This window comes from Mirounga angustirostris, unplaced genomic scaffold (assembly GCF_029215605.1).
Source record: "Mirounga angustirostris isolate CCGP_5_RB_7025 unplaced genomic scaffold, mMirAng1.0.hap1 SCAF_15, whole genome shotgun sequence".
NCBI lineage: Eukaryota > Metazoa > Chordata > Mammalia > Carnivora > Phocidae > Mirounga > Mirounga angustirostris.
Window position 1 is genome coordinate 70227590 of NW_026991723.1, and position 24911 is coordinate 70252500.

The 24911-nt window shown below is 43.3% G+C and overlaps 1 protein-coding gene across 1 annotated transcript in view; it reads right to left on the reverse strand.

Annotated features, from left to right (window-relative positions):
• Nucleotides 1–24736: 24736 nt before the first annotated feature.
• The window catches only part of ELP1 (elongator acetyltransferase complex subunit 1), a 71722-nt gene continuing 71547 nt past the window's right edge, over nt 24737–24911 (reverse strand). The window contains exon 38 of the mRNA XM_064579409.1: nt 24737–24911. Coding sequence (XP_064435479.1) covers nt 24901–24911 — 11 coding nt within the window. The 3' untranslated portion in view covers nt 24737–24900.

Below are 24911 nucleotides of genomic sequence, written 5' to 3' on the forward strand. Positions count from 1 at the left end.
TCACCAGGCAGCGGTCAGTGCTACGGTGACGATGATGAAGGTGACCTGCGCCGAGCTCCAGCAGAGAGGGCGGCTGGTGCTCGGGGTCTCTCCGGGCCCTCGGAGGCCGCCCCTGGCCCAGCGGGGCTGAGGTGAGGGACAGCTGGTGAAGCTCCGCACGCAGGGGTAGGGGAAGGTCCCATGCTAACCTCGTCTCTGAGGGCGAAGCCCCGGCTCTTCCTTCCCGACTCAACAGCCTAAGACGCAGGGCCGACCACCACCAGAGGAAAGCAAGCCCAGTGCAGGCCCCGCCCCCCAGACCGCAACCCCGCCCCCCAGACCGTAACCCCGCCCCGGCGTGGCCCCGCCCCCAGACCGCAACTCCGCCCCGGCGTGGCCCCGCCCCCAGACCGCAACCCCGCCCCGGCGTGGCCCCGCCCCCAGGCCGCAACCCCGCCCCGGCGTGGCCCCGCCTCCAGGCCGCGGCCCCGCCCCCCAGAGTCCCTGGAGCTTTGCTCGTGAATTCTCTTGCACCGTTATTACTGACCGTTGGCTGGGTGTGACACACCAGGCCAGCCGTGAGGGAGATAGACAGGGCCCCTCAGGGAAGCTCAGGGAAGCCGGACAGTCGTCCAAAGTTACAAGACAGTGTAACAAGAGTTGTGATGGTCCAAGTGAGAGCATCGGTCCCTCCTCGGGAGGGTCAAGAAAGGCCTTCCAGAAGGACCCCTCCTTCACACAAAAGGTGGGATGCAACGGTTTTGAAGATTTGATGATGAAAAGTTCCCATCCGAAGGCTTGCAGGCCACACAGCAAATCTCTCGAGGAGGTGGGCGGGGCAGAAGCTTGAGAATGAAGGAGGTTTGATGGTTTTGTGTAGTTTGAGAGGAAGCCGCCGCGGACTCAAGGACCAAAGACGTAAACTCGACAAGGGCAGTCAGTTTTGTTTTTCTCACTGATGTGCCCCAAATGCTTGGAACGATACTGTGATACTTTACCCACACTCCTCTGGTTTCAACTGGATGTGGACGATGCACAGGGGATGGAGGTTTTTTGCAAGCGACCTTCTTGCCCTTAGCTGTGTCCTGGGACAAAGCCACTGAACCAAGCATCTCATCCTTTGTTCCTAAGTGACTGTTTGTAGAAGTCTATTCCAGCTGGGCAAAAACCACGGGTCTTGTTCATTAGGGTGTCAGCCTAAGTCCCTGGGCTGGGAAGGCGACTCTTTGGCTTGGTATGTCCCTAATCCCACCTCCCTTCTTTGATGCATTTATGCTGTGGATCTCCTAAGGTCCTCTCATCCTTTGGGGCTACATTATTTTTCTGGCTTTTCCTTAGGGCCTGAAGCTTATGGACACAGGGCTTCTGCTGACCCAGGCTGCTCCAGAGCTGGGGTTGCTTTGGCCTTAACTATTTCCCTCCGTGAAAGAATTCCAATTCATTCCTAAATTCATTTCCATCATCATACTCCTAAAGTGGAAACTCAACTTAGAAAAGATACATCCATCCTTCTTTGGTAAGTTCTTTCTCTCTAGAACTTTTCCCCAAGGGCTGGGGCTAGGCTTTAAGGTGGAGAATTGGTTTTTCTGGGGATTGGTTATCTGCATTATGATTGCAGGAGGAGGGCATTAAAAATTGAATAAGTGAAAGGGAAACTAATGGGGGACAGCTATCAAAGAACAGGAGAGTAGCCAGCCGGGACTCACTGTGCAGAGCGGGGACTTCAGAAGAGCTAACTACATTTCTGCTGCTGAGTCTGTGAGGCTTGGGGATTTGTAAGCTCCTACAGACTATGCAATTTCTCTAGTTTACCTTCATATCTCCAGAAGAGTCAGAGGGCTGTGGAGTAGTGCACAGCAATAAGGGATGCTTACCAACAATAGAGTTGAGTCCTCAGCAGACACCTACCACCAGAAGGTTGATAGGGGCAAGTGTTTTGAGCAGTCAGTGCCTAAGGTGGTTGTAGCAGAAGAGGCCAGACAAAAGGGCTCTGACGCTGAGCTCTCTGGAACAATGTTCAGTAAGATTGAAATTGAGCCAAACTGAGTCATTGTTAGAGTCTGGCAATGGTGGGGTAGAGACAGTTGGTGGAAGGGGTTGACAGGCAAATGAATCCGAGGGATTCAAGGAGTGAATGGGGTTTTGGTGAGAAATAAGAGGCTGAAGTCCTTACAAAGAGGGTAGCATCACACGAAGGGGTGGGATCTGGTTGGGGAAGAGGGTGTATATCTGAGTGTGTTCCAGAGGAGAGGAGAAAGGGTGAATGATGGGAGTAGAAGACAGTCTGTTATGATTGTAGCTCCAGAGGCAAAAAGGGATCCAGTGCCCCGTGATGAGACTGAATAAGGGGACCTGGGGGACGAGTAGAGGCAGAGAGACCTTGCGGAAAAAATGAGGAAGCTGGTAGTGGGGGTGAAGGAAGAATAGTGAAAGATTAGGCGAGACCAAGGCAAGGAGGACTCCCAGGCAGAGGAGATAAAGCCATCATGGGAGTAGAGAAAAAGATGAGTGAGAATGTGGGAAAGCCTCTGCCGGCAATAATAGGGTGAATGGAGGGATGAGGGAGTGGGACCCACTGTGAAGGGCAGGACAGAATGAGAAGAAAACGGCTCTGTGGGAGCAGAATCAGACACAAGCTAGGAAAGTTGCAAGGGTTGACGGGACTCCACAGGGTCCTGGAAAGAGAGGCTGATAAATAGGTCAGAAGTACATGGGCTCAGCCAGAAGGACTGGTAATGGGTTTTCTGGAAGGTCTGGTAAGAGAGTGGCGGTCAGAGTTGAGGAGGGCCCAGGTAGAGAAGCTGCAGGAACCAAAGGGGACACTGACAGAGCAGCATCTCCCACGGGCCTGCTCAACACATAAGGTCAGCCTCCACGGCGAGGCTTTCCCAAGCCTCCCTGCGCAGGTCTTGACCCCACAGTTACTAAAACTAGGAACAGAATAGGAACAAGAGGGTCTAGAGAGAGTAAGGGCACCGAAGGCATGCTCCCCCTGCTCATTCCCCCACATCCTAGACTCATCATACAGGTACCCTCCCCCAACTTTTCCAAAGTTCATGTAACACCACTTTGCTTTTACAAAAGACTTACTAAGCTTAGCACCTGTTTTTGCTAGCTGAAAGAAGAGGATTTTCACCTTCACAACAAAAGATGGAAAGCAAAAAGTGATTTTGTAGTGAGCCCTTTTTTGGATACCAACCTATCTCGCTATCTTACTATATGCAAACACCCTGGGAAGCGTTTCACATGTCTTCATTCATTTCATCTCCCACACAACACTCAGGTAGTTCCAGATTGCCCCTGCTTTTTTTTTTTTTTTTAAAGATTTTATTTATTTATTCATGAGAGGCAGAGAGAGAGAGGCAGAGGCAGAGGGAGAAGCAGGCTCCCCGCAGAGCAGGGAGCCCGATGCGGGACTCGATCCCGGGACTCCAGGATCATGACCTGAGCCGAAGGCAGACGCTTAACCGACTGAGCCACCCAGGCGCCCACCCCTGCTTTTTGAAAGTTTGTGTTATGCAGCCTCGCTTTTAGGAAAGACCTCTGCTACTACCTGTTTTCGCTACCCAAAAGACCTCCAAAGAGAATTTTTGCTTTTACAAAAAAAGTGAACAGTGAAAATAGCATTTGGCGTTTGTGTTGCAGAGAGCCTTTATAGAGACAACACGCACCCCAAGCTCCTTCCTCAAAACTATACTCAGCATCTCAGCATCAAGCCACCAACCCTCTGAGGTGTATCTGTGAGCATCTGTGCTTGCTCTTGATTTATTTTGTGCCTCCTTTAGCAAGATGTGTCTTAAGGTATCAGAAAAGCATAAGAAGTTTTTTCAGGGTGGGGGGGATTCTGGGAACATTCAAAAAATTTCCCATATAAATTAATGGTAATGCTCCTTTGCTTTATGCCATTTTTTTGGCTTATGAAAATTTTCATAAGAACACACTACTTTTGGATAGTGGGGAAACCTGTACACCTTTTATACCTCACCCCAAGGCTTGCTTTCTCATTTGTTCCCTATGGGTTCCTCCTTCAGGGACCCCAGGCTGCACTAGGGCCCCAAAATTACACAGCCCATCCTAGGAAGCAGGGAAACAGAAAAGAAGGCAAGAGATTAGTCACTTTCAGAAAAGGTCCCATGCCACCACAGCTTCTTTCTGGCAAGTTCTACCAGCTGGTAAAATAAGAGACCAAGTTACATGTTGAGAAAGTAAAAATTAGTTTGGCCTGAGAAACTGAAAATTCACCATGCCATTCATCAAGCTGGGAAAACAGACACAGAACACAGATAAAGCCAACTGCAAAGTTAGCAGAAAATTCTATTTCTCCCAAGGAAACACTGCAGCTGTAAAGTGTTCTAATTACACTCAGCATGACTATTACTTTGTTAGTGAGAAATCTTGCTTTCTAAAAGTCATAGTTTATCAGAAACTTTACTTTTGAAATAATTTCAGTAATAACAAAATATCCTGCCCTTGCCTACAGGATCCAATTCACCTTGACACAGAGCCGCTGCTTGATGTCCAACCCAGGGAGGTTCAGGATAGGGGTTTGGGCGTATGATATTCCACATCTATCTTAATTCGTAATTTCGAAGAAAAGGAGACCTTGTGTCCATTTCACCATCCAGACCTGATATTGCCCCTTTTCCACACAGTCCTCCTTTAACTTATCAAAATACTGTTTCATATAAATTTCATCTAAATGCCACCCTTCCTCAAAACTGTATTGTAACTTTTCCCTTTCTTGGTGACCCAGCCCATGGTTCCTCTGGTGTGTGACCTTCATCATGGTAATGAAGCAATAAACCTGACTTTGTCAACTACAACTTTACTCCTGTTGTCCTAAATAGGACATTTGGAGGTTCTCTTGATATTTGGTCAAGACCTTCCCTACTAAGCACTGGCCTCCTTGACTCACTAATAATGTGCATATCTGAGACTCCTTGAATCTCAAGATATTGAAGGTCTCTCTGCCTTTGATTGTGTGGTTTTAGACTGAATTTAGATTCTGATATTGAAGGACCAAAGATACAACCAGTTTAATATTTGCTGCAATTTTTGGTTTCTTGATCAGACCTGAGTGTCCCCTGGTAAAATTTGACTTTTAACACCATCTTCTGCCTTATGTTTGTCCACCATCTTCTGTTTGTCTATGAGAACTTTCTCCAGCCTTCTCTAGGTATGAGAAATTGGCTTTGGGAAAGATCTCTCCACATATTTGAGCCAGGTGGCTGCTGATTTCTCAGGTCAGCAAGTAGAAGCCCCCTAACCTTAGGGCTGAAGACTTAAAACACAAGTGATATTTTACCTCTGATCAACAGTCCAAAAATCTCTCATGGGCTTGTCTGCTAATAAGCTTGTGTTAGCACCTGGCATAACTTCACTGAGGATAAATCAGAATTATAGTGGCCACTTGGGAAACTTTGACATGAACAAAGATGTTCATTCGAGAAATGCCTGAGGTAAAAAGGGAACAGAAACTTTCAAGAGGAGATTGTATAACTGGTCTAAAAGAAAGCAAGCACTGTGGGGCGCCTGGGTGGCTCAGTCGTTAAGCGTCTGCCTTCGGTTCAGGTCATGATCCCAGGGTCCTGGGATACAGCCCCGCATCGGGCTCCCTGCTCCGCGGGAAGCCTGCTTCTCCCTCTCCCACTCACCCTGCTTGTGCTCCCTCTCTCGCTGTGTCTCTCTCTGTCAAATAAATAAATAAAATCTTTAAAAAAAAAAAAAAAGAAAGAAAGAAAGAAAGAGAGCACTGTGATTAATGTAGATTACCCTTCTGTTTCCCTTCTATAGGGATTAATAAACACTGGCTTTTAATTGTATGGCTTGATAAAATTGTCAAGGGCTTGAGTTACTGTTTAAACCTGTAATGACTTTCTCTTTTGTGTCTATGTATATATGAAAAAGTTTCTCCTGCATATAAACTTTCTCCCTTCTCCTCACAGAGAGAAGATAACCTTTTACACTGATAATTTCATATTTGTCTAAAATTACGTTTCACTCAACTTCGTTGTTCTATCCCTCTGTTTTTCCCTCACTTGGGAAATTCTAAAGATCAATTTGATGCTCAGGAAAAAAAAATCATTGTCATTACTTTGCACACTAAATAGTCAAAAACATGTAAGAAAAAAGAAAATAAAAATTTGCATTATAAAATATAGACAAATGTATTTAAATAATAACCTCATTACTATAGCTATGAGAGATCTTAGTTTCAATATAAGAGCTTTTAAATATGATTTTAAGATTATTTAAGTTTTGTTTCATGTTTACAAAGTATATTTTTAAAGTATCCTGTAATTTTCTCATAAATAAATTTTGGGCAAATTGGAATGGGTTAATCATATTGATTAAAGACAACTCTATGTCCATATTGCCTTGGTTTTATTATAGAAAGCTTTTGCTCTGGCTTTGCTACATAAAATTAATGCTGAGATAGTATTCTAGTTTATAAGAAACTAGGATTAAAACTTCAAGATTTAGGGGCACCTGAGTGGCTCAGTCGATTAAGCATCTGCCTTTGGCTCAGGTCACGATCCCAGGGTCCTGGGATCGAGCCCCAGGTCAGGATCTCTGCTCAGCGGAGAGCCTGCTTCTCCCTCTCCCTCTGTCTACCACTCTGCCTACTTGTGCACTCTCTCTGTCAAATAAATAAACAAAATCTTAAAAAAAAAAAAAAAAAAAAACTTCAAGATTTAAACCTTCTAAGTTTTGTATACTGGTTTTATGGGATAAGAAAAGAATCATTGTTGAAGCAAACTTTTTAAGATTACAAAATATAAAAGTGTGTTTAAGTGAAATCACAGGACAGATGTCTTTTAAAGGGTTGTGATCTTGTAAAATTCTTACAGTACTACAAATCATAAGGATTTAATGTGTTAGCTAAAATTGTAATTTCTAAATACTTAGTTAAAATGTTAAGACTTTAGGAAATGTTGTGTTACTTGATATATAACATTTGGATACCTGAACAGTTCCTAAGCTTTTAAATATATATGAAATATAACAGTTTTAATTTATCCTTATTCATACATAAGGACTGTAGATTAATAGAATTAACTACTAATTCTATTAATAAAATGTGTAAGTGCCTTTGGACAGTGTGTTTATTCTGCCTCCTGAAAGTGTAAAAGGTAATCTAAAATGTGTACTCCTAAAAATTTAGTCAGTTCTTGGTTTCTTACCTTTTATTTGTCCCTGTGTCTGGAGAAAACAAAATTTGGTTACCTTGATTAAGTAGTTAGAACTAAAAATGACTGACTATATTTAGTATAATAATTACAGAAAATATGAATGTATATGTAAGAATGAATATGGTTTCTCTGTTAAGGAATTTTTATTTTATTAAATGATAACTCAATGTAATATATACATCTGTTTTTATATGCTAAGATAAAGTATACATTAAGACTAAAATTAACTTTATTATATACACATGTTTATGTATGCCTACATATACATATAAAGATACATTAATAAATTTTAATTCTATAAATGACAAAAAGACAGCTTCAAGGATATATTCCACATTAATGGATTTGTTCACAGAAAAAGTCTTCTAAGTCTCTTACTGCAAATTGTAATATAGACAGTACACAAAAAGAATAGAACTAGGGTTTTCTTTCCATAAAATGACCCAGGTTATTTTGTGTCTAGATAATAGTTTTCTTTTGAATCACCAAAATATTCTGTTAACTCTCTGTCCTGACATTCTCTTGAATAACACAAATTCCCTCATTTTTTTGTTACTAGATGAGACAGCAAAGAAGGACTCGGTGAGGACCTTACCAGGTACTGTTAACAACTAAACACAACAGTAAACTCATGCCTCCCAAGTCAAAAGGCATAAGCCACATGAAACTGCTGGGAGGCTGTCCTGAGACCTCAAACAGCGCCATCTGAGGAATCATTCCAAAACAGATGAGGGCAGGAAGTAGCCCCTTCCACCCAAGACCATTGGGACCACGCTGGTAACCGCAGGAACTGTCACCTTCCCTCAAGATCCACCAGACAAGACCACCAGAGCTACCATGGTGGTGCTTTGATCTGCATGTGCTTTTGCTCTCTTTTTTCCCTCCCTGTAAAGTTAAGTTTAAATTGTTGACACTTCTTACCTATTAACCATGATATCTCCAAGGTTTTTATCTTTCATGCTGTTGTGTGTTTGTGTGTGTGTATTTTGCCGTAGTCACTCCTCAGTATGAGTCCAGTGCCACGCTGCAGTTTGCTTACCATTTGGCTACAACATGCAATTACACTGTCTGCTGGCTTTGTACGTACTTGCCTTTGGGCGCCATCCAACTTCCTTTGCTATCAATGTCATGGAATTGATCAAATTATTTCCTAGGTGTTAAGACTCAACCAAGAAGTGATCTGGGGATGAAAAATAGTATAACAGGTCAAACAACCAGAATTCTAAAACCTCCTGTCACGTCATACATAGAAAGGAAGTCTGGGTTCCTAAACAAAAAATGCTCAGAAACCTTTTGTGAAAAATAGCTTTTCCACCCAAATTTTCACAAAAGGAAAGCAAGTGATGATGGTAAAATGAGTGACAAAGAGGTGTTTTGAGAAAATGGGACACAATGAGAGGAAAAGAGATAGTAAGAGTTCACTGAGGGAAGAGGGGTCCCAAAGGGTACTCAGGCAAAGAAGCAACTGAGGTGACTATGCCTGTGGAGAGTGCACAGAGAATATGGAAGGCAGAGTTATGGAGTCTGCAGATGGTCTGGAACTTGGGCATCTGTAGAATCCAGTGAGAAGGTGGAAACCAGAGGTACAGGGGCTGAGGGGTCCGTTCTAGGCCCTCTGAAGGTCAGTGAGAGGCTGAAGGCAGAGACTGAGCTAAGCCCCTCAGAGGAGTGGTGGGAGCCATGGGCTCTAAGGCAGCAGCATCTTCCACAGGCTCCCCACACAGCAGAACATCAGCTTCCAAGGCCACTAAATTACACAACTCACAGTGGGGATCTTGACAAAACTGTTGCCACAAACTGCCTGTAACGGGGAGTTTGTCCACGTGGCTGCAGAAGATGAGAGGAATAAGCTAAAGTCAGTGAGCTGGGACGGGGGCCTGGCAGAGCCAGAAACACACTATGTTCCCCCACATCCCAGACCTCACAATGTTTCCCTCATTCCTCACACCAAGGCTTTCTTTCACATTCCCTTCCCTACAGGCTTCCGAGCCAACGTCAACCCCAGGCTGCACGGGGCCCTGCCACTACACAGGTCATCCTAGGAAGAGGGACACAGGAGAGGGGAGAGAGAGTCCTCGCCTGTTCCCTGGAAAAGCTTGTCCTGTGCTCCCATTAGATTCTTCCAGTCATCCTCTCCGATCTGAGAATCCAAGAGCTTAGGTTACTTGAAGAAAGGAGCAAAGTGATATTTCAGGAGGTTTTGTGGAATGATCCTTTGGGGCAGGCTCTTGAAAGACTAAGACTCTGAAAGCAACAAAATTAGTACACAAGATAATATAGCCCATGACAAGAATGGGAAGGCCTTTCCCAGACATTCCCTCGTGTGATTCTCACAACAACCCTGTGAGGTACGGAGACCAGGTGACACCTCAGAAGAGGAAACTGAATCTTGGGGAAGTCAGACAGCTTGTCCAAAATCAGGACCTGGGAGTTCTGCCCCCAACACAAACAGTGGTTCCAATAGATCTCACACAGCCCCCCTCTAAGAGCTCTGTTTTCTAAGAGATTGTGGACCTGGGTCCTCATGGATAGGTGAGATTAAGGTTAAACCTTGGGCATACCACAGTTGGCCCGGCAATACCTTGCCTTTTAGTGCTATACCTTTGTTCCTCTTTTTGACTCTGCACTGATCTTAGGAGACTAGAGTGAGTGGCTAAGACCAAATTTTCACTCTCTTCTCTCTAGGCCAGCTGCACATGTTCATTATTCATTATTCATGGATAATCTGATTTTCTATATAGAATTAATAGAGCTCTGGGATCCATCCCTGTTATTCACTTTAAAGTGGGTAAAATATTGCCACTTTTCCTTCTGCAAAAATTTCAAGAAGGATTTTCTGTATGTCATGCTCAATTGATTTCTCAGTCCCTATCCTATTCCGATGAAAGACACAAATTTCCCAGGACGGCAAGCTCAGGTGTACTCCTTCACATAGGACTTGACCTTGATGACAGAACTTGGGCTCCAGCATCTGATTTGAGGCTTCCAAAGGCTAGCGGCATTGTTTTTCATATCAGTCCTAACACAAAGGGAAACCTTGGCCCAGAGATAGACGGGAGTTGGGATCATGACTGATGAATGGAGTTGAGGGACTCCGTCCTCCTACAGGTATCCTGAACTCTTTTAATGATCCAATCTATGGCCAGTAACTCACTGTTGTCAGGGTTCCATCATGGAGCCCTCTACCACACCCAGAAAGAGGGTCTGTGAGCTTCGAATGTAAACCCTAGTTCCCACCCCTACCCCTGTCCTGTGCCCCTCAGTGAATTCTAGTCTTTCCTGAGAGCTTCCATCTCCGGTGGCTCTCTGTAGCAACTTCCTAGTTGATCTAGGAAATTAGGAAGAGGAAAAGGTTCATCTCTGCTGGGGGCTGGGCCTAAGGTTCCTTTGCCAAATTGATGTGTCTGTTTTTCCTAAATGTTGGTAAATTTTGAAGCCTCTGTAAATAGAGGAACAGAAAAAGGAACCCCATACTCACAGAAAATATAAAATGGAACTTGTGCCCCAAAGCTCACTGAGAAGCATCTGAAAGCAGTTTTATCTGAAGTGCACAGAAGTCTCAACTGATACTGAGAATATGCACTGTAGACTAAAGTTCTAGGGCCCCATCATGGGAGTTAGGGGACAGTGACAGTGTTTTTGAGGTGGGAGAGGGCACTTAAAGAGGAAGGTGAACCCACAATCCCTCCCCACAGACTAGTAGATCCCTTCACCCTTCCCAGGGCCTTCTAGATCCTTCTATTCTTCTCGGGCCTTAGTATTTTTCCAATTTCATCCTTTCTTTGTATCCTAGATAACACTTAAGCCTCCTACAACCTAGATATTAGCCGGGTCATCCCCGTTGGTCACCTCAGCTTCGATCCTACCAATTATATAGCCTTTAAAGATCTCAAGTTCTTTCAGGAGTTTTTGCTAATTCCCAGGGATTTAAATTCTCAGGATTTCCTGTTCTCACCTCCAGATTCCCACCCAGCATTAATCCAAACATAGGATACAACCCTGCCTTCCTGTTTACCTATCCACTTTCACATAAAAGCATTAGGGCAATGTAGCCTTTACAAAATGATGATGAAGAGGACTGGGGTAGACCTCACCCCTGGCAAACAACTTTAAAATCCCCACCTGCTGAATTAAGCACTGACTTATTTCCTTCCCTGAAGCAGTCTTAGCCTGGGACACCCAGTCCTTTCTCACCCAAATGTTGAGGCTTTGCCAGAACCAGCAGCAAAAACAAGTATGAAGGATAGATCCTCAGTTAACATGGCTACTGGGATATTGTTGCTTTTAGGTCCTTTCAGTGAACAGAGAAAGTAAACATATCTAAACCTTGAGTTCATATTAATATATCAAATTTAACACAGGGTTTTTACTTTAATTTTTATATGTATCTCCTTTCTCTCACAATGAAAATTTTGGATCTTAACATGAACATTCTCATTTGTCCTTTCAGAATATATAAAATTATATATTTCAAAATTATAACATAAATATTACTCTTAATAAAACTATGAAGTGAAGTTTGGAATTATTTGCAATTCTTTTTTCCTTAGAATATACTTTACCAAGAATGTATACCAGAAGAATATCTTCCAGAGTCACTAGAAATAATTCTTTTCTCTGTGTGGTTATGTAACCAATTTGATAAAGAGTTAAGGTTAATAATTACAATTTATTTTCAATTTTAGGGTTAGCTCTATTTTCCCTACTGATTTTAGTCTTCAGAAAAAAACCAAAACATTTACATAGTTCAAAAGTCAAAAGTAGGGCGCCTGGGTGGCTCAGTCGTTAAGCATCTGCCTTCGGCTCAGGTCATGATCTCAGACTCCTGGGATCGAGCCCCACATCGGGCTCTCTGCTCCGCAGGAAGCCTGCTTCTCCCTCTCCCACTCCCCGGCTTGTGTTCCCTCTCTCGCTGTGGGTCTCTCTCTGTCAAATAAATAAAATCTTTAAAAAAAAAAAAAAGTCAAAAGTAAATTATACTTAAGAGAAATCTCACTTCCAACCCTTTCCTTTGATTCATCAACAAAAACAGAGATGATATAGCCTGGCTTTTATTTCTTTCCTCAAGATGTAGAAGGAATGTGAAGAACAGGAAAGAGCAGGAACTAGAAAGACTATGGTTCAAATCCACTACTGTCTGAAGTTGGGCATTTACTAGATCTTTTGAGACTTGATTTCTTCACATGAAAATGGGAATAATACCCATTTCCTAAAAATAATCTACAGACTAAATGAGATGACATGTGAAATGCCTGGTCCATAGTAAGTGCTCGAAATATGAGAGCTATTCAGTAGAAAAAGATTAGCAGGACTTTGAAATTTTAGACCAACTTGTCACCCTATTTTGGTGTCCTTTAAAAATCCATTATGTATAATGTAGAAATAATAATGTAAATAATGTATGCTAATAGTCTGGGACAGAGCTCAGAAGATCTAAACAAAAACCTGTATTTGAAGGGATATAAAAGTAAACATTTTACCTATTTGAACCAAAAAAAAACCCGGACTTGTCTGGATGGCAGTGATGAAGTAGACTACCAAGAAAAGGCATATAAAGGAAACTCAGACTATGTTAGGGACTTAATGTTTGTGTCCCTCTCAAAATTTATGTCAAAACACCCCCCACCACCACCACCATGGATAATATGAGGAAGTAGAGCCTTTAGGAGGTGCATAGGATTAGATGAGGTCATAAGGGTAGAGCCCTCATCCTAACCCTAACCCTTTTCAGAGTCACAAGACTACTTACTTCTGATCTCTCTTTTCCCCCATGTGAGGACACAGCTAGAAAACCACAGTCTATGAAACAGGAAGCAGGCCCTGGCCAGGCACCCAATCTGCTAGAGCCTTGATCTTGGACTTCTCAGCCTCTAGAACGGTGAGAAATAAATGTTGTTTAAGCCACCCAGCCTATGGTATTTGTGTTAGAGCAGCCCAAATAGACGAAGACTTTTTGAAATAAGAATGCAGACGCAGAACAAACCTCTCTGATAGCACTACATGAAAGTGGGATAAAATCCTGAGAAAATGAAAAACTCAGATTGAGTCCAAAAATGAAACCATACTCTATACTGTCTATAAACTACATGACTAAGGTAGAGACTCAGAAAAATTAGAAAAGCCAAGAGAACGGATAAAACAATAAAATAATAAAAGTAGCCAAGTAAAAAGGTAAATTTATAAAATCACGAGTTTCTCAAATTCTACTTAGGAACCTGAGGGAGAGAAAATTTGTTTTAGGCGAGGAAGATACACATTATTTTAGGATGGAAAGATACAACATTATAAAGATGTCAGTTTTCTCTAAATCTATAAATCACTACAATTATAATCAAAACACCAACATGATTTATGGTGATTCGGGTCAAATATTACTAAAATTAATATAAAAAGAAGAAAAAATAGGAGCATGGTCAGAGATATTCTGAAAAATAATAGTAATGAGGGGGGCAAGTGTCCCAAAGGTATTAAAATATTTTAATAAAGTTACTGTAAATAAAAAATGGTATTGGCACAGAAATATACAGGAATCTGGGCATGAATAGTCCATAAATTTTCCCAACTGTGTACAGAAATTTAGCTTCTTGTAAAGATAGCATGTCAAATCAGGGAGAAAAGATGGGTATTCAACAAAGTTGGGGCAATTGCCTAGGTGTTTGGGAGGAAAAACTGGCTATAACTTGCTCCGTAAATAAACATTTGTTAAAAGATTTTATTTATATATTTATTTATTTTAGAGAGTGAGCGAGCAGGGGAGGGGCAGAGGGAGAGAGAGAATCTCAAGCAGACTCTTTTCCTGCCACATCTTAATCCTAGCCCTCTGGTATTCATGATCCTGAATTTATTGCTAACCACAAGCTGTTTCCCAGCTACTTTATTATAACATGACCCATTTTTTTTTTAAAGATTTTATTTATTTATTTGAGAGAGAGAGAATGAGAGACAGAGAGCATGAGAGGGAGGAGGGTCAGAGGGAGAAGCAGACTCCCTGCCGAGCAGGGAGCCCGATGCGGGACTCGATCCCGGGACTCCAGGATCATGACCTGAGCCGAAGGCAGTCGCTTAACCAACTGAGCCACCCAGGCGCCCATAACATGACCCTTTGAAATAGTTATCCTCATTTACAGGTGTGGAAATAGAGGCCATGAGGGTTACCCTCCACAGTGATTCTCAAGGGTTGTAATCAGTGTTATGGATACTATGAATTGGCTCATTCCACCTCCCTTCCATCTTCCTTCCAGAGCTGCACTAATCAATACCCTAGCTACCAGACACATGTGACCCTTTGAAATTAAATTTAAATAACTAAAATAAAATTTTAAATTTACTTCCACAATTGCCACATTTCAAGTAGTCAATGGCCACATACGGCAACTGTGCCAGGCAGTGCAGATAAAGAACCCTTCTCTCATCACAGAAAGTTCTACTGGACTATGTAGATCTAGCATGCCTTCCCGTACGGGAGGTCAGAAAGCAAGAACTACGCTTTCCACACTCCTTTGCAGGTTCTGGATGCAAATTTTGTTTACCAATTCGATATGCTTATAGGAGTTTGGTGAGGCAAAAATAAGATAAACATGGCGCACCTGGCTGGCTCAGTCAGTAGAGCATGCGACTCTTGATCTCAGGGTTGTGAATTCAAGCCCCACACTGGGCATAGAGCTTACTTTTAAAAGAAACAAAAAGATAAACACAACCATGAGGATGTTCAAGCTCTTCTGCACCAGCACACTAGCGTCTATTGAGCTTTCTATGTGTCAAAGGCAGTGTGGCATTGGCCTTGGCCTTTCCAGCAATGTCAGCAGCTTTGTGATTCCCACTGCCTTATCCCAGCTCAAAGCTACAGTGATAGGTTCTTTTTTTTTTTTTTTAAGATTTTATTTATTTATTTGAGACAGAGAGAATGAGAGAGAGAGAGAGCACATGAGAGGAGGGAGGGTTAGAGGGAGAAGCAGACTCCCTGCCCTGCTGAGCAGGGAGCCCGATGCGGGACTCGATCCAGAGACTCCAGGATCATGACCTGAGCTGAAGGCAGTCGCTTAACCAACTGAGCCACCCAGGCGCCCCAGTGATAGGTTCTTGAACTCAATAGTTCTTAAGGATTAAGCAAGCTTAAGCTTTCCAGGTGCGCCATTTCTGTAGTGTTCTATATACCTCGAGGCCCAGAACCAGAACCAGTTCCCCCAACACTCATCACTAGTCTGGTAAGCAAAATTTGGTAAGATTTAATGTATTAAAATCTCTTCCTGCATAAATATTCAGAAAGGCTACCAAATTTTGATTGATGTGGGACAAAGCAGATTGACAACATAGTTCTTGTGTTTCCAGATCATTCCTTTGCTTTCCAAACGCCATACATGCAACCTAGTCTTCTAGCAATTGGACTGGGTAGCTATGCACTTGATTGCCTTTTGAAATTGTTTCCCCATTTCACTCTCCTTTAAAATATGACTTATGTCTTTCCAGATGAAACCTAAACCATTTGTAAGAATGAAATGTGGTCAACAAGATAACCTAATTCCTTGACCTGACCCAAGCACGCCTGTAGACTACAACAGCACTGTAGTAAAATACACAGAATAGAAAGCAAATTTTTCTAAGTCCACCATACTGAATGGCATAGATTTTCTTAGATAACAAGCATGTTAGTGTAAATTAGTTCAATCAGCTTGCTTTCCTATTTATTCCTTTGTGAAATGAGCCAGAGTGAGGAGTTGGGGAATTTGGTTAAAATGTAGGGGAGGTGGCAATTTGTAGGGAAGGCAGTCCAGAAGCATAGGGCAGAGTGGGCATGAGGCATCTGGTCACTGGAGGATCATCATCTCTATCATGATTCTCTTTCCTTGCTCGCTAGACCCAGAATTCAGACTGAGTTATAAAGGTGTCTGGGAGCTAGCCTGGGTATGTGTCACCATGAATCACATTGATTCTATGGAAAAACATGGTCTCGGTTCCAAACAACAGGAATGTAAATGAATTGTCAGATCACTATTATAAATTGGGTACAGCCTGTACCAGCTCCTTGCTAGCCCCTACCTGCATGAAACAACCAAGCCCATTCTACTTATGAGCTTAAGACTTTAAAACCGCCAAAGCATTTTCAGAAACACATTCTGGCTTATTGGGAGGGGCAGCATGCCACAGAGCAAAGCTCTTGGGCCCTGGAGTCACAGTGACCCAAGTTAAGTCATATTCCCGTCATATATTAACTGTACGATCTTGGGCGAGTGACCTTTCTGAGTCTGTTTTCTCCGCTATAAAATGGGGGGGGGACCCTATTCACAGGATTTTTACGAGAGTTATATGAGACAGCTGATTTGCTTACTTAGGGAAACTGTCAGAAAAGGAAAAGTGATGGACAATAGCTTTACAGAGAAATTCCATGCCCAGTCCAGTAATTTTCCAAAAGGGTGGGACTTCTACCAGCTCTGGCCTAGAGTCCTTCCAGTTTTGCTCAAAATATCACCCATTTCCTATTGTGCTCTCCCCAATAAAGTCAGAGTAAAGGATAAACTTCTACATCCAAAAGATCCCCCAAAATATAGTTTAAAGGAGAGGGAGATTTCTGTCACTAAGGGCCCTGAGGTCCAGGTTGGTGAGTGGTTTTTCTCCATGTGGCCGTTCAGGAATCCAGGTTCCCTCCATCCTATTGCTCTGCCATCGCCCATCAAGGGCATCATCCTTGTCTGAATGGACAAGGTTAGGTCACAGGCACATTCACATTCCAGCTCAAGGGAAGAGGAGAGGGAGAGCTGCACGGCGGGACACCGGTTTGTAAGTTGAAGATGACCCATGTAACACTTCCATTCACACCTCATGGGCCTGAACTTAGTCACATGGCCACACTTAACTGCGAGAGAGGCTGGAATGCAATCCCCAACTTCAAACCGTGTGCCCGGCTACAAATCCTACCAAAGCAGAGGAATGTCTTGCTTGACAACTATCATTATCTGCCACAGCCTTCCTCCTGCTTTACTCTTCTTCAACAACACTTCGCTTATTCTTGGTCTAGCTGTGGAGCCTTTGCCATTTACTAAATTGGGCCTTGCTTGGGGGAAGCTTCCTCAAGGCCATCAGACCCTCTGGTGAGATAATAATTGGCCATTTGGGCTCTCCACCTCTGATGAAAAGCTGAGGCCCAAAAAAGGAGCCCTGGGAGCTCAGTCCAGGGCCAGGGCTCTTCCCAAAGCACCACCCAGCTGTTTTCTGAAGGTATGATTTTGATGTGAGGGGCCTTTTCCCCAGGAGGGTAAGAGATACTGACTTGGCTGTTACTGGAGATGACTCATTCCTGCTCTTTGTGGAGAGAGCAAAATCACACTGTTTCTGCAAAAAGTATGCTCCTGTGGCACCCACAGACAGGTCTGTTCCTCTTTAAGTGATTCTCAAAGGATTAAAAAGTACACAGTGTGAAGGCTTCGGATGTGCCGAGCTGCACGTAGCTCAAGGAGATGCTCCGATGGTGTGGAGAGAGCGCAGGACCAAACGCCAGGATCTCACAATGGTCTCAGCTCCTGTACTCACCAGCTACGTGTCCTTGGCCAAGTTGCTTCCCAACCCTGGGCCTCTGTTTTCTCATCTAAAAATATTTGACCAGATCATTTCTAGATTCTTTGCTCCAATCCCCAATTGTCCATGACCTTTTCTTGTCTGTTTCTTGTTTGGAACACCTCAGCAGTAACTAAAGGGAAAAGATACCTCTTTCCTTCTCATTAATTTATCCTACATCCATTACCTGAGGTGGAAAAATCCAAGGTCTCCAAAGAGACTCACCCTGTGTACTTCCTAGGTACTAGGACCTACAGTTGGCCTTTTGTTGGGGCCAGTCCCAGCCAGATGTCAAAGGAATGTTAACATAGTGTGGACTATTGTCCCTACAATCCAAGTCTGCAGAGAGACTGAGATAGACAGCAGACGCTGAAAGAAATGAAAAATGTATTCAATGGTTGCAATATGTTCTACCTTTGTAATCAAACACAGGCATTAGGAGGGATTTCATATTCACGAATGGGATGCCACATGTCCTAGTTTGTTCTTACCCCTAGTGGCCTCTGTCTTCTGGCTACCTGCTAGGCAAAAATCATTTGGGAACCAGGTGCTTTCTTATTCTCCACTTCTGTTTCTCCCTCTCACACTTAGATTCATCTATATTGGTAAAATGAAGTCAAGAATCCAGACTGTTAACCAGATAATTCAACCAAAATTGTCCTAGCGGGAATTTTATTTAAGTATCTTGGAAGTGAAAGTAGGAGCTTACTTTTTCACCTAAATTATCCTGATAACCACCTCTGTCGGCAAACCCATGACCAGGTGAGTTTTGCTGCAGCAGAGTCTGTTTATACCCCTAACATCAAGAGCATTGTTATTTATCTCTATGAGCCTCAGGCTCCTTCTCTCTGTAAAATCAGAATCACAATTCCTACATTGTCAGGTTGCTGATGAGATTGAATGAGACTATAAGGGCTGCGGCATGCAGCAGATACTCTGTACATATTTAAAAACACACACACATTTGCACATATGTACGACACACTGTACGTTGATCGGAACATTTACATCGCTGTTTACAATTTATTAAATACTTACCTGCATTTTCTCTTCAATCTTCAGAAAAGCACTGGGAAGAAAGAACAGGTAGCCACCATGTTACAAATTAAAGAGCCAGAGGTTAAATGAGGTTAAATGGCTTCCCCAAGACCACGCAGTAGGTCTGAGTTGATCTATGTAACCCCTAACCTCTCCACTGCATCTCCACTGATACCCCACGCTCCACACAGCTGGCTAAGGTATTGGTTCTCAAACTTGGTTGCACACTGGAACCACCTGGAAAACTTAAAAAATTAATGCTAATACCTGATCTCACCTGCAGAGATTTTGATTTAATTAGTCTAAAGTGTAACCTGGGCATGAGGATATATTTTTTTCTCAACCTATCTCTTCATTTTCAATGAATTTTTTTTATTGTGAGATAATTGTAGATTCATGTGCAGTTGTGAGAAATAATATAGATCGATCCCATGTATCTTTCAGCCAGTTTCCCCCAGTAGTAACACCTTGCAAAACTGCAGTATAATACCCTAACCATAATACGGCAATTCATATAGTCAAGATGCAGAACAGTTTCAACACCGCAAGGATCTCTTGAATTTTCTTTTTATAGCCGCAGCCAACTCCCACTATGCATCCAAACCTAATCCCCGGTAATCACTAATCTGTTTCCATGTCTATCATTTTGTCATTTCAAGAATGTTGTATAAATGAAATCATGCAGTCTGTGACAATTTAGGATTGGCTTTTTTCACTCAGCAAAACTCCCTGGAGACTCATCCAAGTTGTTTCATGTTTTAATAGTTCTTTTTTTTTTTTTTTTAATTGCTGAGTAGTACTCAATGGTATGGATGTGCCAGGCTACTCAACCATTGAAAGACATCTGAGTTGTCTCCAGTTTCTATTATGAATAGAGCTGTCATGAACATTTGTGTATGGGCTTTTGTATAAAGATGAGTTTTGATATCTCTGAGATCAATGCCAAAGTACAAGTGCTGGGCGGTGTGGCAGCTGCATGTTAGTTTTATAAGAACCTGCCCAACTATTTTTTAGAGTGACTGTCCTGTTTTACATTCCCATCAGCAATGCATGAGTGATCAAGTTTTTGACACAATTTTTTCTTAAAAGCCAATTTGATAGATGCTTCTTGTGGTTTTAATTTGCATTTATTTCCCTAATGGCTAGTGATTCACCCTAATGAATATCTTTTCATGTGCTTAACTACCAACTGCGTATCATTTCTAGTGAAATGTCTGTTCATGTCTTATGCCCATTTTTTAATTGGATTGTTTCTAATTGTTCAGTTTTGAGAATTCTTTATATCGTCTAGATACTAGTCCTTTGCTAGATATACGGTTTGCAAATATTTTCTCCTGGCTTATAAGTTGTCTTTTGTTTGATTTTTTTAATTAACAGATTATTTTAACTAAATTATTTTTAAACAGGTTTAGATTTACAGAAAAATGAGCAGGTAGCACAGAAAGTTTCCATATACCACCCCCCATCCACTCATACATTTCCCCTATTATTACATTTTGCATTAGTGTGGCAAATTTCTCATAATTAATGAGCCAATACTGACACATTATTATTAACTAAAGTCCATAGTTTTTATCATTGAATAATGTTCCATTACATAGGTGTACCACTATTTATCCATTAATCTAAGGACATCTCCGTTCCCTCCAGTTTTGGGCAATTATGAATAAAGCTGCTGTAAGTATTTGTATGTAGGTTTTTCTGTGGATGTAAATTTTCAGTTCAATTGGGTAAATATCCAGGAGTGTGATTGCTAGATCATATGATAAGAATACGTTTATCTTGGTTAAAAACAAAAAACCAAAAACCCTGACAGATGGCATTTCAAAGTGGATGCACCATTTTGTATCTTTTATATAAGGTTGCATATCTTTTCATATGCTTATTTGCCATCTGTATATCTTCTTTGGTGAAGTGTTTGTTCAGATCTTTTGCCCATTTTTAATTGTGTTGTTATTGCTGTGTTTTAAGAGTTTTTCCAATACAAGTCCTTTATCGGATATGTGTTTTGCAAATATTTTCTTCCATTCTGAGTCTTGTCTTTTATTCTCTTAACAGTTTCTTTCACAGAGCAGAAGTTTTTCATTGTTATACAGTCTAAGTTATCAATTCAATAGATTCTCTCATGGATTGTGTTGGTGTTGTATCTGAAATTCCATCACCAAGCCAAAGGTCACCTAGCTTTTCTCCTATGTTGTCTTTTAGAAGTTCTATGTTGTTAAGTTTGTGTTCTGCATTTAGGTCTATGATCCATTTTGAATTAAATTTTATGGAAGGTTAAGTCTGTGTCTAGATTTTTTTTTTTTTTTTTTGCAAAAAGATTTCCAATTGTTCTACCTCCATTTACTAAAAAGATTATCCTTTCTCTATTGAATTGCTTGTACTCTTTTGCCAACAACTGACTATATATTTGTATGGATCTATTTTGGAGCTCTGTATTGTTTTCATTGATCTATTTGTCTATTCTTTCACCAAGACCACACTGTCTTGATTACTGTAGCTTTACAGTAAGTCTTTAAGTCAGGTAGTGTCAGTCTTCAAACTGTCTTTCTTCTTCCTTGCTGTTGTGGTGGCTATTTTGGGTCTTTTGTTTTTCCCTATAAACTTTAGAATCAGTTTGGCAATATCCACAAATCACTTGCCATAAGGGGAGGTGGAAGATTAGCTCCTCACCCGGCCCCACTAATAGCAGAGGAGAAGGGGGTGGGAGGTAAGTGCCAGAGGTAGCCCTACCTCTCACCACTTCATTCCACCTCACTGCTGCTGGGTGGGGATGAAGTTACAGCTTCACACTGGATCCCCGACACTCCCCCACTGGGGGAATCTGAGCATGGCACTCAACTTCCATGGAGCAGAGGGTGAGGCGAGAGACCAACTCCTTATTCAGCCCCCCTTGAAACCTAGTCTAAGTGTGTTTTCTTAGATTCTGTTGTCTATTTGGCATCCGTTCACCACAGGGCCAATTATATTAACTATATTTTCTTTAAAGATCCTGCAGAGCTCTGGAAAGGAAGAACAACAAAAACTCAAGAAAGATAAAGGAGTCTAGGAACAATAAATGCAGCATACCTTTCACCGGGCACCTGCTCCATGTCAGACACAAGCCTCCACCAGAACTCAAAGACGGAAAAAACTTCCACCAAGACCAAAAGAAAAAAACAAAAAAACAAGGCAGACCTGCAAAGCCACAGCAGTGCAAAGGGGTGCAGGGAGGAAGCACCCGGCTCCAGCATGTCAGGGAATGCCTTCCAGAGGAGCGGACATGGGGCTGTTCCTTGGAGGAAGACCGGGACTTATACAGGTAACAAGAAACGTTATGACCCAGAGGAGCAGCATCTCAGACACCCAGCATCTTTGGCTTGCCCCACACTATGCCACAGCTTCTGACTGACTTCTGAACATTTACACTGCGCTTAGTATGTGCCCGGCACGCTTCTGAGCAGCTTCTTTACGAGGAGTGTCTATCAGAATCACCTGGGGGAACTTCTCACTTGCAGATTCCGAGGTGCCTCCCAGATCTACGGTTTCAATCTAAGAGGATGGGTCACACCAGTTTTGTTATATGTTTTTTGGAACTAGCTCCCTAGACAATTCTGCTGCCCACCATTTCTCTCCCACTCTCCTGCTCCCACCTTTAAACAAACTCTCTGTGCTGGTGGGGGCGGGGGACCCAGATTTGTAACACCTGCTGATTTCTGGGGGGTCAATACGCCCACCAGGCCCAATTCAAGCCACCATTACAAATTAACAATTTAGGGGCACCTGAGTGGCTCAGTCGTTAAGCGTCTGCCTCCGGCTCAGGTTATGATCCCAGGGTCCTGGGATTGGGCCCCACATCGGGATCCCTGCTCAGCGGGAAGCCTGCTTCCCCTCTCCCATCCCCCTTGCTTGTGTTCCCTTTCTCGCTGTGTCTCTGTCAAATAAATAAATAAAATCTTAAAAAAAAAATTAACAATTTAATTTGACTTGCAAAATTCCTGAATAGTTAACAATGGACTCTCACAGGCCATCTTAAGAGCCAGCTCCACCATAACCAATGGCCCACACTTCCTCTCCCCACTGGTTAAGAAACACTACATTCCAGGAAAATAGAGCAGTTCATGACCTGCTCTAACGTTAAGTAGAACACCATTAATAGTTTGTATTGTAATAAAGTTAATTGCTGGGGCACCTGGGTGGCTCAGTGGGTTAAGCCTCTGCCTTCGGCTCAGATCATGATCCCAGGGTCCTGGGATTGAGTCCAGCATCGGGCTCCCTGCTCAGGGGAGAGTCAGCTTCTCCCTCTCCCTCTGCTGCTCCCCCTGCCTGTGTTCTGTCTGTCTGTCAAATAAATAAATAAAATCTTTAAAAAAAAAAAAAATCCTATGCAGAAAACTCTTAGAGCAAACTTAGTAATAACCACTAGGGGAAAAGAGATCAGGTTGCCCAGACAGGCGGTGAGGATGACAGGCCGCTCACTGTGTCTAAAGAGTAGAATTTCACCACGTGATGTCACCCTGGTACTTGCTTATTTATGTCTCTGGCACTCTCAGGCAACAGAAGTCTCTCGCTCACTAAAAGATGGGCATTCTTAACTTTTGTACCTCAAGTTGATTATGAAATTACATCGTATTTGTTGTTCATTACTTGAAAGCGGTTTTTATGTCATTTTTTTCCCCCTGGTTAAAGAAATCGATAATTTGCAGGAAGGTTAGGAGACAAAGGCAAGGAGGCATTTTGGAATCACAATACCTTGATTTAGCACAAGATTGATTTACCAGGCAGGCGAACTTGGACAAGATTTTGTAACCTCTCCAGGCCCTATGGGGGGAAATACTTGTAACTTCTACCTTGCAGGCTGGGAGTAAGTTATCTCGGTCGGGAGTCATGTCCTGCACTGGGCTTGCAGAAAGCTAAGATAAGGAAGTCGGCAGTTCCTGCCCTTAAGGAGCTCCACCTTTAACCTCGGGGACAAATATCTACACCAGAGAATATAGGACACTGGCCAGTAGACACTCTCAGGTTTCTGCATTTCAACATTGCGTGTTAGGACTTAAAATCTCTAAAATCTTGAGAGAAAGTCTTCACGTCTAGTAGCCGATTTGTTGGAAAATAAATGAAGTGTTGGTCTTAAAATTTCACTTGCAAGAGCCCTCTCCAACCCCAGCCCCTCCTCTCCGCAAACTGCCCTGGAGGAATCCACTACCGAGAAGGACACGGACGCCAAATGTTCGGTCCCAAGGGGCAGACGCGCAGGCTGAGTGCGTCGACTCTCGGAAACAGAGGCCGCCGGTAGAGGGCGCTCCGGGCCCGGTCGCATTCTGAGCTCACTACGCCACGGGGCACCGGGTGTCTGAGTTCGCTGCTCCCCGCTGGCTCAGCTTCAGGTTGGCCTCCTTCCCGGTAACAAACGTCGCCGCGGCGGTTCCAGGCCACACCAATCCCACGTCAAGCTCCCCAGCGAACGGCCTGTGACTCGGCTCGGGCCCACCGAGTCACATGCTCACTCTAGCTAGGCAGATAGACAGCGGCTCTGATGGGCTTCGCCCCTGGGCTCTGCAGAGGGAGACAGCCCTGGGCCACATGTGATGCCCACGCAGAAGATGGAAGTTGTAGGGAAGGGTTCAGGGGGAATTGGAGGCATCAGCCATCGGCTCCGCCTGGGGCATATTAGACCCGGGTGTGGCCTCGCTTTCCGGGAGGAACGAGGGGAGGCAGGTGGAGTTCGTGACCTGCTCTTCATATACACTCCTCTTCCCTGTACTAGCATCACTTTCACAGAGAGCGGGCTCTTCAGTTTCTTGCCTGAGAAATTCCCACCTGGAGGCTGACCATTCTGCTCACCCCCTACCTGCAGCGCATGGGAGGGGGGGGACTGTGCTCTCAGGGACCAGTCGTTACCCTCCCCTCCCCTGTCCCATTTTGTCTCACACGCTTCACTCGTAGATCCTCCCCTACTTGGCACTCCCAAGTCCCCAAACTCCTGCAGGACAGGAAGCCAGCTTCACCCACCACGAGCACCTTGCAAGCCTCAGGCAGCAAACTTCCTGCCCTGCATCCACTTTCCTTCTTCCAGAATCAGGCAGAAATCTCGGGCCTCCTGCAATCCCTCTACCATCCTTATTTGCAGTGGGATGAAACATCGGTATCTTCTACCATCACTTTAACGTAGTC